General features: G+C 37.6%; 1 protein-coding gene across 1 annotated transcript in view; it reads right to left on the bottom strand.

Moving 5' to 3' along the window:
• Window positions 1-5,433: 5,433 nt before the first annotated feature.
• The window catches only part of Lin28b (lin-28 homolog B), a 148,133-nt gene continuing 141,855 nt past the window's right edge, over window positions 5,434-11,711 (bottom strand). The window contains exon 5 of the mRNA XM_008850322.1: window positions 5,434-5,800. Within this exon, the coding sequence (XP_008848544.1) occupies window positions 5,434-5,800 (367 nt within the window). The remainder of the gene's footprint in view (window positions 5,801-11,711) is intronic.

The raw sequence follows: 11,711 nt of genomic DNA, 5'->3' as shown, positions 1-11,711 counted from the left end.
CAGGCTGGCCTTGAACTCACAGAGATCGGCCTGCCTCTGCCTCCCAAGTGCTGGGATTAAAGGTGTATACCACCATGCCTGGCCAGTATAATATATTTTTTACCAAAAAGCTTTCTATACAAAAAGCTCTTCGAAGTCTAAGAAAAGTGGATCTGTCAGTAGAGCATCTGAGTGGACTTGAGACTACTGAATTGTGCACTAAAAATGGCTGGGATGTAATTCTGTGTTGTACTTAACTACAGTGAAAAAAATCCAAACAACCATAGAGCTGGAGAGATGACTCAGCAGTCAAGAGAGCCTGCTGCTCTTGCAGAGAACTCCCACTGGCAGCTCACAACTGCCTTAACTCGAGCTCCAGGGGATCCAATGCCTCTGGCCTCTGTGGGCATCTGTGTTTGTGTGCACATATTCACATATACACATACAATTAAACTTTTCTTTAATCTTTAAAAAATGTAGGAGTCGTGGAACACTAAACAATAATAACACAATCATTCAGGTATAGAGTGGAAAATCAGTTTAATTATAGGATTGGCCAGTTAATAGAAATCAACAGTTTCACCAGTTTATTTTACAGATTATCACAGCACATACAGTTAATCAATTTACATTGACATTTTAGATATTTGGTACTGGGACACCTTAATTCTGATTTTTTTTTTCCCAAATTCTTAACAATTATTAGGAAAAACTTGTTAAGAAAATTCTAAAATGATTTTTCCAAAAGGCTCTTATTTCAGGCCATTCTTTTTGGCCACACAAAGTGTGTCTCGATTTATAAGTCTGTACAACCCCTGCTTGGTAATACCAGGGAGTTCCTAATGATGACAAGCCCCAAGAAATGAGTGCCCACATTCTCCACAGCTGAGGCTGTGCTTCAAGCCATTGAATTTCCTCTCATGTTGGTGTAAATACGTCCTAAAGGGCCCGTCATTCATTTACTTAATTTAGCAATCACACACACACACACACACACACACACATTTAGCAAACACACACACACACACACACACACACACACACACACACACACACAATCTCTAAAATCCAGGACTGTTATGCTTTGTTTTTAATCAAGTAATTTTAAGCTTCAAAATATCCATAGATGACAGAGACATTTGGCATGAAAGGAGATTACTAAACCCATGTCTGTAGAAAACAGTTTATCAGGGTGACTGAAAATGAGTGTGCCATTCTAAATATCAGCTTTTTTTGTCCTTTATAAACAGACAGTTCAAGTGTATTTTTTAAAAAAGTTTTTACTTGTAAACAACATGAATCAAAATGGACTATGATGTAATCTAAATGCTACACAGGAAAATTTTAAAATACTAGATAAAACACTGCATTAAAGACATAGAAGTCAGGGTTCACTTTGGTCTCCAGTATGGTTAGAGTTGTTAATACCACAAGAGCAACACACACTAATTAAAACCAGCTTGGTGGTAGGTGCCAGTGGTTGACGGACGTGATTGAAGAGGTAGGTCAACACCGTCATTTTCAAGCTGGTAACTCGCAGGGGCTAAGCCACAGGTATATTAAATATCATAATACTCTCTCACAACACAGTACTTTACCATAACTTTGAAGCTTTGTTCCAAGAATAAGATTAACAATGAATCATAGGTCACCCACTCATAGAGTTAGAACTGAACAACCAGGACACAGATCACACAACCACCATCTTAAAGAGGCTGTTGATTGCAAGACAGAACTTGATGCTTTTAATAAGTTGTTCTTTACTAAAACAAATAAATCTCATTAAGATCTAGAAAATCAGTCTGTGCAGCTGCATTTGCACATACTTTCCTGAATTTTCTACCAAAGGTAAATCACATATACATTTTATGATAAACATTTCTTAGAGGAAACAGATAAATTAATTTAAATTAACTTTAAGACTTAATGAGATTTCCCATGTCCTGTATCTTACAGTGAATGTTACAAAACTCTATTAACACTTATGGGCTTCTATTCACAAAGTACATACAACCAGCAGTAACTTGGGGCTGCAGTGGTGCAAAATAAAACTGAGCTAGAATACAAAAATAACTAGCAATAAAAACACCTTCTATTTGGAGGTGGACTGGTGCTAATAACATGACGTTTTCTGATCTTTTCTTTCACATTGCACACTAAACTTCCAAGTTATAAGCAGGTAAAAATCTTCTAAATCTTTCAAATTGTAAAAATACATCCAAAGACTAGAAATGCGAGTATAAAAATGTTTCTACTATAATCTGCCATGTACAGAATGAATAGCTCATGGGGCTAAGGGACTAGTAATACATCTTTTTTAGGAACTTCATTTGTGTTGACATGAGGGGCAGGTCAAAAGGTGGCTTAATTCCCAGGTCTAGGCCCTACTATTAGCAACCCTTGTAAACTGGCGCTTCACAGAGACCCTTTGCCCTCAGTGGCTAGGAGTGCACTGCACTTTAAGTTCCTTCCTTGGCAAGCCTGTGCTAGTTAGTTATGTGCCAAGGGCTATCACACTGCAGTATGCTTTGCCTTCAGGGCAGCAAAGACATATGAAGGAGGTTGGAATCATTTATACTCTGTGCCCAGTGAAGAGTAAACATTAGGCCTCCTCCTGTTACCCTTTGTGTCCCCCGCTTTTGGGCAATGCAGCTATTTTCTGGATTGTTTCTATGTTCTGTTTTGCTTAGGATAAAGAGTGCCCATAATTCTTTAAACTAAATACATGATAACTTTAAGGGAATGCTTGGAGACTTTCCAAAGATGAAATGTTCCATTTGTCACAAGCATTTGTCAGAAACATGCAGTTGTAAATTGCCATGTATGATACAGATTAAAAGTGTCTGTACCAGAGAACTATCAGCCACCTGGAAGGCTGGAGCAGCATACAGGTGTGCTACGTATTACCTATGAGGTAGCGTTTGCTGTAAACAGAATATTCATTCATGTAAATGAACAATGTGCTCACGTTGGTTATATTCACATCTGTAAGGAATGGAGTTTTACTCTAAAAGACTTCACATGAAATAAAAACAGGAGAACTGGTATCTGCTACTCAAAATTGTGATCTATGTCAAACTCAGAGGTAGTTACCAACAAGTACATGTACTTACATAAAGACCTAATTTATTTGGCTTGTTTTGAATAAGCAGGGCTGTAGACTAGTCTGTAAAGAAACAATAACAACATTATATGGTTGTTCCCTGAGCAAAGTTCTTTGTCCTGAGCATGTAATAGTGACAATATTTTCATATAAAAAATAAAGTTCAACTTTTAACCGTAAGATAGGTTTGGTATGTGCTCTTAGTAGTCCAGTCAGATGCTGAAAAAGATGCCAATTGCACCACAATCTCCACAGTTCCAAGTGTTTGTTTCTACTTTCTTCTTTTTAAAACCATGATCTCAGCTCTGAACTTTTATATATAAACAGAATGTCCAATTTTCAAGTCCATAATTTCCTATTTCTATAGTCAAGGAACTTTGGTTTGAATTTTCAAAGTGACATATATTTTGCATTTTAAAACTGTTACCTGCTTATTATACTTGCAGTGCCACTTTGATTTGTCTACATAATTTAAATAGGCTTGAAATCCTCACGTAAGGCAAGGAAGTACTTCTCTACAGCTACATCACATTCAGTGTCGTCAAAGGTAAGCTCTGCATTACAGCACACTGACATTTCAGTGTACACTATGGAGATTCTCACAAATACTGTCAAGAATTCAAGCTAAGCTGGAAGGGGCTGGTAGGCCAGCCTGAGGCAGTTTCTTCTTCTGGTGGCTTGATGAGAATTCAGCAACTATGCCCGCCCCTATGACAGGAGGCGGAATGAACTGATTATTCAGCATAATGGGTCTCATTTGAGTCATGATGCCTTCCTTCTTTGATTATCTGAGCTTATACCAACAGGCCCATATAAAACTGTATTTATTGCCCAAATTAAGCATTACAATTACTTGGTGCCTTCTTGGAGATGTTTCCAGAAGTTTGCCTATAACATGTAGAACAAGGCTAAGTTCAAGTTGGTTTTTTTTTTTTTTTTTTTTTAACATGACAGAAAACAAATGGACCAATACTTTGATTGGACCCTAGCCAGTCTATTAGCAAACTGAGAACCTAGCGGCAAAGATTCTAATCACTAGCTCTAAATGCCCATCCTGAATCCATCATGTAGGTTACTTCAGCTTCAGTATTCAAGGTGACTGCCATGACATCAATGTTATCACATGATACTGCTAGCCACATGATGGTGGAGTTTTTTGGTACCTCTATCCTACTCTAGTTGCCTGCCACCAAACCTACATTTTTAGTATCATTCACAGGCTGTATCTATTGGGCAGTTGTGTACATCTACTTAAGATTCACTCTACGCTCCACTATTTTATTAATTTCCATGCTGTCTTCGTTTTATAAACAAGTTTGCGGTCTCTCCAGGGGAATAAAAACAGCCACCAAAATATACTCAAATATTGAGAGTTTGTTTCCTCTAAGGTCTTCAGTAGTAAATGGGTTGGTGGGGGGGCAGGGGGGAAGCCTTCCAGTTCGATGTGGTGGTTCATAAAAGAACCAAATAAAGGGAAGCTGCTGCTGCCACAATCCCTAAAAACCTCAGAATACGGAAAAGATTACAAAGAGCTGGTATCAAAATCCCATTGAAATGATCAAGTTACGGTATTTGTACGTTACCCTCCCCTTCATTTTTCTTAAAAGGCATGTAATTTACAATCAAAACATAAGTATAATAAAAGACACTGAAATATCAGCACAGAAAGTTCACATTCATTGTCTCCAAGAATTAAAAAGCTTATGGCAGTCAGAGGTATATGGAGTTAAGGTACTACCTTCAAATAGGAGAGCAACAAAACACTCCAGATATGAAGAATAAGATGTGATCCCAGACTTGGGAGAAACTGGATGCCCTAAAAACCTTTAGTACCATATGATTGGCCGCACTGCGATATGAAGTATCCTTTGGTTCACACAAAAGGTAACAGTCATGTTTCTATTTTTATATAATACAAAATAAGTGATATTTAGGGAAAAAATCAGGAGTTAATTTTGAAACCACCTCAGCTCTTCACATGGATTTTTCAGTTCTTAAATATGCCCAATTATGTGAGGGAGAGTGTCTCCTGATACCTCCATATACACAAATATAAAGACGGACATTCTTCACATACGTGTTTGCACTCCTATGTAAAATCCTCATACACACAGACCTAGGTCTTCCCCTCTCACATACGCACACACATAGTATTTCATTCTCTGAACTGTATAAAACATGACATCCTGCTCAAACATAATTTGCTTAGAGTGATTTGTCTTTTTAAAATATTCACAGTCCTCAACAGTAGTTAAAATCCCAGGTCAGCTGCTGTCTGTGGAATACTGTTCCCTGTACTTGCATGAGGTAGACTTCCCAACTAGGTAGAGAACATGAGGCATTAACAAGTATTATGTCTTTTTCCGTTTTTGAACTGAAGGCCCCTTTTTGTTTTGCTCTTCGGGTGCTACAAACGCCTTCATGGAAGAAGCTTCTTGAGGTGGCCTGCCTGGCCGCTCAGACGGCTCTGGCCTAACCTCCTGAGGAAAGGGTGACGTGCAGCCATGCCCCCCTCCCACTTCTCTAGGGGAAGGAGATGTGCATGGCTGGGATTCTGCTTCCTGTCTTCCCTGAGAACTGCCGGGCAGCTGTGCAACAGTTTTGTGTGGGCAGTTTGCCACCATGTGCAGGATGCTCTGACAGCAATGGCACTTCTTTGGCTGAGGAGGTAGACTACATTCCTTAGCATGATGGTCAAGGCCGCCACAGTTGTAACATCTGTGAAGAAGAACGAGGAAAATATCTTAGAAGTAGGTAGCATTTATCATTAAAATTTAAAATTAATTATTAAAATTATATTAAATAATATGAATAGAAATAATCATTTACTTAAATGCAATTTTTAAATTACCAAAATACACCAACTATCAATGAGATTACACTTCTTAGACGTATATAATGTTATTTACACTGCTTATACTGATTGCTTAAAGGATCATCATCACTAAAATGTTCCAGCATCCTTATAAATTAGTTGTGTTAAACAAAATAGCCAGTGAAAACAAGGGTTCCAAAATAGGAAAATAATAAACATTTCCATATAGAAATGATTCATTTCAATTTGATGGGCTGTTTCAAAGCATAGTTTAACCCACCAGAGGGCAGTACATGGTCAACCAAACAAAAACAAAAACAAAAAAATGGAGTTGGCTTTTAAAATGAGCATAAAAATGCAGCTGCCTGCTGTGATAAGAATTAACAACTTGCTCAGCAGTTAGGGAAATTATAGACCAAATTACATTTTATCAGTTTAAAACTTTAATGTTAAATGGCTGGAGAGATGGCTCAGCAGTTTAATAGCACTGGCTGCTCTTACAGAGGAGCTGGGTTCAGTTCCCAGCACCCACACGGGAGCTAACAACCATCTATAACTCCAGTTCCAGGGGATCCAATGCCCTCTTCTGACCTCCGTAGGTACTGCGTTACTAATGCTTGAAATTCAGGTAATCAAAATACACTCTTAAAAAATGGCACCTATGAACATGACCACATTACTTATAAAAATGTTTTCCCACATAGCTCTCTTCTATAGTTGGTAAATTCTTAAATTTGCCCATCTGTACAATATCATCTTTGGGTTAAATTCACTTCCTGAGGCCAAGATACAGTTGGAACTTCATTTTCAAAGACAGAAAATGAGTAGAAGGCTCTAGTAATACAGTTGGCTCTCCTGCAAAAACATCAGTTTCATCAGTCATTGTGGTACGTGCTGCCTTATACAGTTCAGGGAACCATTCTGCCCACTCTCTGACCAAGGGCCTAATGTCAGAATTCGACTTTCACAAATAGGTCTTAGATCATATTTTGTGTGTTTTCCATTACATTTGGGTTGCAAAAGTTATTTTTAAGGAAAATATGCAATTTTGGTTTGCCTATATTTTGAGCTGCATAGTTAACTGGTCCTTAGCTTTTCAGATATGTGCTATCAATAGGCCAACGGCTTTTTACATTGAAAGATTTGCATTTAGTATATATGTGTTTAGCCTTTAAAAGGGAAAGGAGTTGTATTTATTCTCCTCTTCTGTTTAGTCATTCAACATCAATCACTAAGAATGCAGAACACATCCTATTATGAAAGCCCTCTCTTCCCAAGGGACTGACACCACAATGCTAATGTTTGGCTACCTTTCACTTATCAATCAGCTATCAATCACTTCACAGCCACATATCTCATGCATGGCGTACATGTGTCTAGACCCCTCTGTACACGCTACTCATCTCCAAATTCATTTGTTTTGTTAGTCTGAATGATTTTACATTATGATGAAGGCATAAAAATAGTAAGTATACTCACACATAGCCACAAGCCTAAGAAATATAGGGACACAAAGTGTCATGAGCAAAGGACTATATCAAACAAACAAACAAAAAACTACAGACACACTTGGTTGTAAATTCCCATAGCCTGACCTAAAAATTAAAACTATCTGCTTGCCTAGCAAGCGTTAGACCTTGGGACAGATCCCCAGCAGTGGTTTAAAAAATTAAAGCAGGGGATGGAGAGATGGCTCAGCAGTTAAGAGCACTGGCTGCTCTTGCAGAGGACCCAGGTGCCATTCCAGCACCCACATGGCAGCTAACAACCATCCACAACTTGAATTTCAGGGGATCCAACGCCCTCTTCTGACTTTTGTGGGCATTGTATGCACATGGTGCACTTACATTCATGTAGACAAAAATAAAAAAACAAATTCTAAAAATTAAAGAAATCAGAGTCAACTTTAAAAAATTTTTTTTGGTCTTTTTGAAACAGGCCCCCCACCTGTAGCCCCAGCTGGCCTTGAACTTGCTATGTAGACCAGGCTGACCTTGAACTCAGAGATCCACCTGCCTCTGCCTCCTGAGTGCTGGGGTTAAAGGCATGTGCCAATTTTTTAAAAGATTACCAAAATAAGAATTAAAATTTCTAAATGAAAGGAGAATGCCATCAGTAGATAGGACAGGAGACCCAGGACGGAAAAATTAAATAAACAAAACCCACAGATCTCTTAAGCCTTTTGAACTATTTATTTTATTATGTTCCAAAACAAGTTCATTGAATGTGTGTGTGCTAACAAAACATACCCAAGTTTCTGCTTTTTGTTTACTTGCTTTTGAGGCAGGGTCTCACTATATAGCTCTGGAACTGTCTATGTAGCTGATCTCGAACTCAGAGATTCACCTGCCTATGCTGCCCAAGTAATGGCATTAAAAATGTGAGCCATCATGCCTAGCTGATGATTCCATTTTAAAAAAAATGAAAAATTTGATTTGGAAATCAGAATTTAGAAGCACTTATGACTCAGGAAATTTCTGTTTCTTTATATAAATAAATGAATAAGTAAATTGTATTTTTTAAAAGATTTATTTACTTTTTATGTATGTGTCTGGGTGTCTGCATAAATTTATGTGCACATGTGCATGCTGGGGCTTGTGGAGACCAAAGGGCTTCAGATCCCCAGGAACTGGAGTTATAGGCAGTTGGGAGCTACTTGAACCTGAGTCCCCTGCAAGAGCCATAAGCACTCCTAACTACTCATCCGTTTCTTTGGCATCATGAACTGTATTTTCAAATGAGCAAATTCAGCAATAATGGTTAGAACTGAGCTAAGTGGAAGTTATCACGAGGTAAAATATATTTGGATGTTATTTGTATGCAACACTTCGATGCCTAAATGAAGGCTTCCTCAGTTATGTGCTTCCCCTTGATTCCAGGACTTATTTATTTATTTATTTAAATCAGGAGAGTAGTCATATAGTCAGGTGAGACTATGTAGACGTATTATGGGAAAAACACAAGTTGGAATGCATCAAGTGTTTGGAAATGTTAAGAACAGACATGGAAACTCCAATTTGTATCTGAGCACCGATAATGACACAGTAATCTGGAAACTTTAATGAAACGTTGAAAGAGAAGTACAGCAGCATTGGGAAGAGAAAAGTAGAAAAAGGGCAAACTTTGATAGAAGAAGGCATAGGAAGGGCACTGATAAAAATCCCCAAGATGAGAAGGACCACAACGACTTTCAAATGGGAGGCCACGGGGACTTAAGAAAAATCACAGACTGGAAAGAATTTCAGGAACTAATTTGCAGGAAACTCTCTCTAAGAATTCTTTATCATTTTTAACCTTGATGCAGTCCAACTAAAATCTAGAGATGAGGGGCAGAGACTGTAGCTGCACACATATAAGGTTCTAAATTCAATTCCCAACACACATCCATACACACATATCCAGAAATCATACCAACAACATTTTTCAGCTCTGTAGTTTTCTGCCTAAACACATTTTAAATTCAATTGTCTGTCAATCAACCCAGCATGGTGTTGGTGGGAGATGGGTGGGTTGAAATGTTTGTCAGAGAACCCAAGAGAGCTGAAAAGATCCAGAATGCAGCTTTTGATGGGAATACTCTGCCCACCCTGTTACCTCCTAAGATGAGAGAGGCAGGCTGTGATCTCAACCTTTCACAGAAAGACTCCATTGTGTTCTGATAGCTTCCAGCAATCTAAATAGCTGTCCTGGATTTCATTTATTCTCTCTACAGGACCTGTCTGAAAATGCTTGAGCAGAGTAGGAAATCTAGCTGAAACACAGGACTAGAGCTGTTCTTTATCAGTGTACATGTCTTCTGGCTTCTCTCAAAGCAACCTGTACTTTGATAAATTTACTTTTCTAATTTTAAATTAATTAAATAAAATATTCTGATAAAGTTCATTTCTATATATTCTTCATCAGTATAGTATTAAAATATACTGAATTTCCAAAAATATCTATGGCGATAGAAGCTTCTAAGAAGAAATACACGTTTAACATGAGAAAAATTTTTCATCAGCATCTTTGTCACTGTCAGATTTCTCTGTTACTTATCTGTGTGCGTGTGTGCGTGCGTGTGTGTGTGCGTGTGTGTGAGCCTACATGTTTGTGGCTGCTCACAGAGGCCAGAGGGGTGTCAGATCCCCTGATACTGGGAACTGAATGGTTGAGCCATCTCTCTGAGAGATCTCTCCATCCTCTCCTCTATTTCTTTAATTCATGCTTAAAAAAAAAATGAAGTATTTTGAGGCTGGGATATAGCTCAGTTGGTAGAGTGTTTGTCTAGTATGCATGAATTCCTGGGCTCCTCCAATACTACATATAAACAACCAACCCAATGTAGTGGAACACATCTGTAATCCCAGCCCTCAGGAAGTGGAGGCAGGAGGATCAGCAGCTCAAGGTCATCCTTGGCTACATAACTGTTGAGCTCTGGGCCACGTGAAACCCTGTCTCAAAAAAAGTAATTTACACATATATTGTAACCATACTGTAACAGAATTAAAATAATTATGAGACATAATAATAAATATGACAGCTTACTATGTTCCTGATAAGGTGTTAGGGATTTTTAAAATATTGCATTAATATAACCTCCCAAATCCCATGAAATGGGTGTGCTAATATCTATATTGTATTGAGAAAAAATTAAGACTCGGAATTTGCCTAGAAAGAAATTTTGATTCAAAATAATAAATTTCACCTCCATTTTATTATATAAAAATGTTGATCCCAACCATATTGATATAATTTTATTACATGTAAATATAAAAATATAGGGTCTTGAATTTAAAAGTCTCTCTGTCTCTGTCTCTCACAGGCACACATGCGTGCGCACTCAAGATCTAAAGCAGACTTTTCCTGGGTTATGGCTTTCTCACCAAGTTTTCTTTTGAGTTTACCTATAAAATGAAAGGTTGGGATTTGGTGTAGTGCGTACTTCTCACTGCCACGGACATGTTTTATTTCTATTCCCCCCATATTCTTATGCTGAAAATGTTCTGTTATTTGCAGATAGCTTTTCCATTCCCTTCAATCACATATTGAAGACTGTAAGTCAAAGTTTTAGATTGGCATGCCATAATTGGTGCTATCAAACTGACTCATGAATTCTGGGCAAACTGAGAAAAGACTGATCCTATGGTAGTGTGGTCGAAATGAACTGCCACCAGATTCTACTGGTTAGAGTGAATGTAAATTTGGATTTTCTCTCAGAGAGCAATTTGACAGCAAATTTCAAAATATTAATACATGTACTCTGACCTAGCAACTGTAGCTGCAGACACTGGCCCTCAGGAATATTCACCATGCTGTAAGCACAGTGGTGTGGGTATGAACATGTGAACAAAGCTTAGTTCACACTGGCAAAAGGTTAGAAAAAGTGAATGATAATAGTAACAATAAATACACCAAGAAACATTTTTCAGATAGTAAAGGAAAATAAAGGAATTTTTAAAAATTGAGGTAGATTTATATACATTGACATGGAAAAAAAATCTCCAAGACAGACTATTAAGTAAAATTTGCAAACCAATACAGAAAAATCACATGCTTCAAATACATTATTCATGATTAAATAATTATATGCATTTTTAAATGCATGGAAAAGCTAGAAGGATAAATGATTAATAAGTAAACAGTGGTAACATCTAGCAAGGACAATAGCGTTAGTAATGGGGCATTTCATTTCTCATAAGGTTTTATAGTTCCCTTGTAAGTAGCAAAAGAATTAATACGCTATTTGTGTAATGAAAAAAAGAAAAAAAGGCATTATACTTATATAAACCCATTTTATAATTTGACTTTCATCATTATTGTTAGTGATATCACAGT

The sequence above is a fragment of the Nannospalax galili genome, unplaced genomic scaffold (assembly GCF_000622305.1).
Source record: "Nannospalax galili isolate Female #2095 unplaced genomic scaffold, S.galili_v1.0 scaffold324, whole genome shotgun sequence".
NCBI classification, from domain to species: Eukaryota; Metazoa; Chordata; class Mammalia; order Rodentia; family Spalacidae; genus Nannospalax; species Nannospalax galili.
Note: the sequence above shows the minus strand (reverse complement) of the source record. Positions and strands in the feature narration are given on the sequence as shown.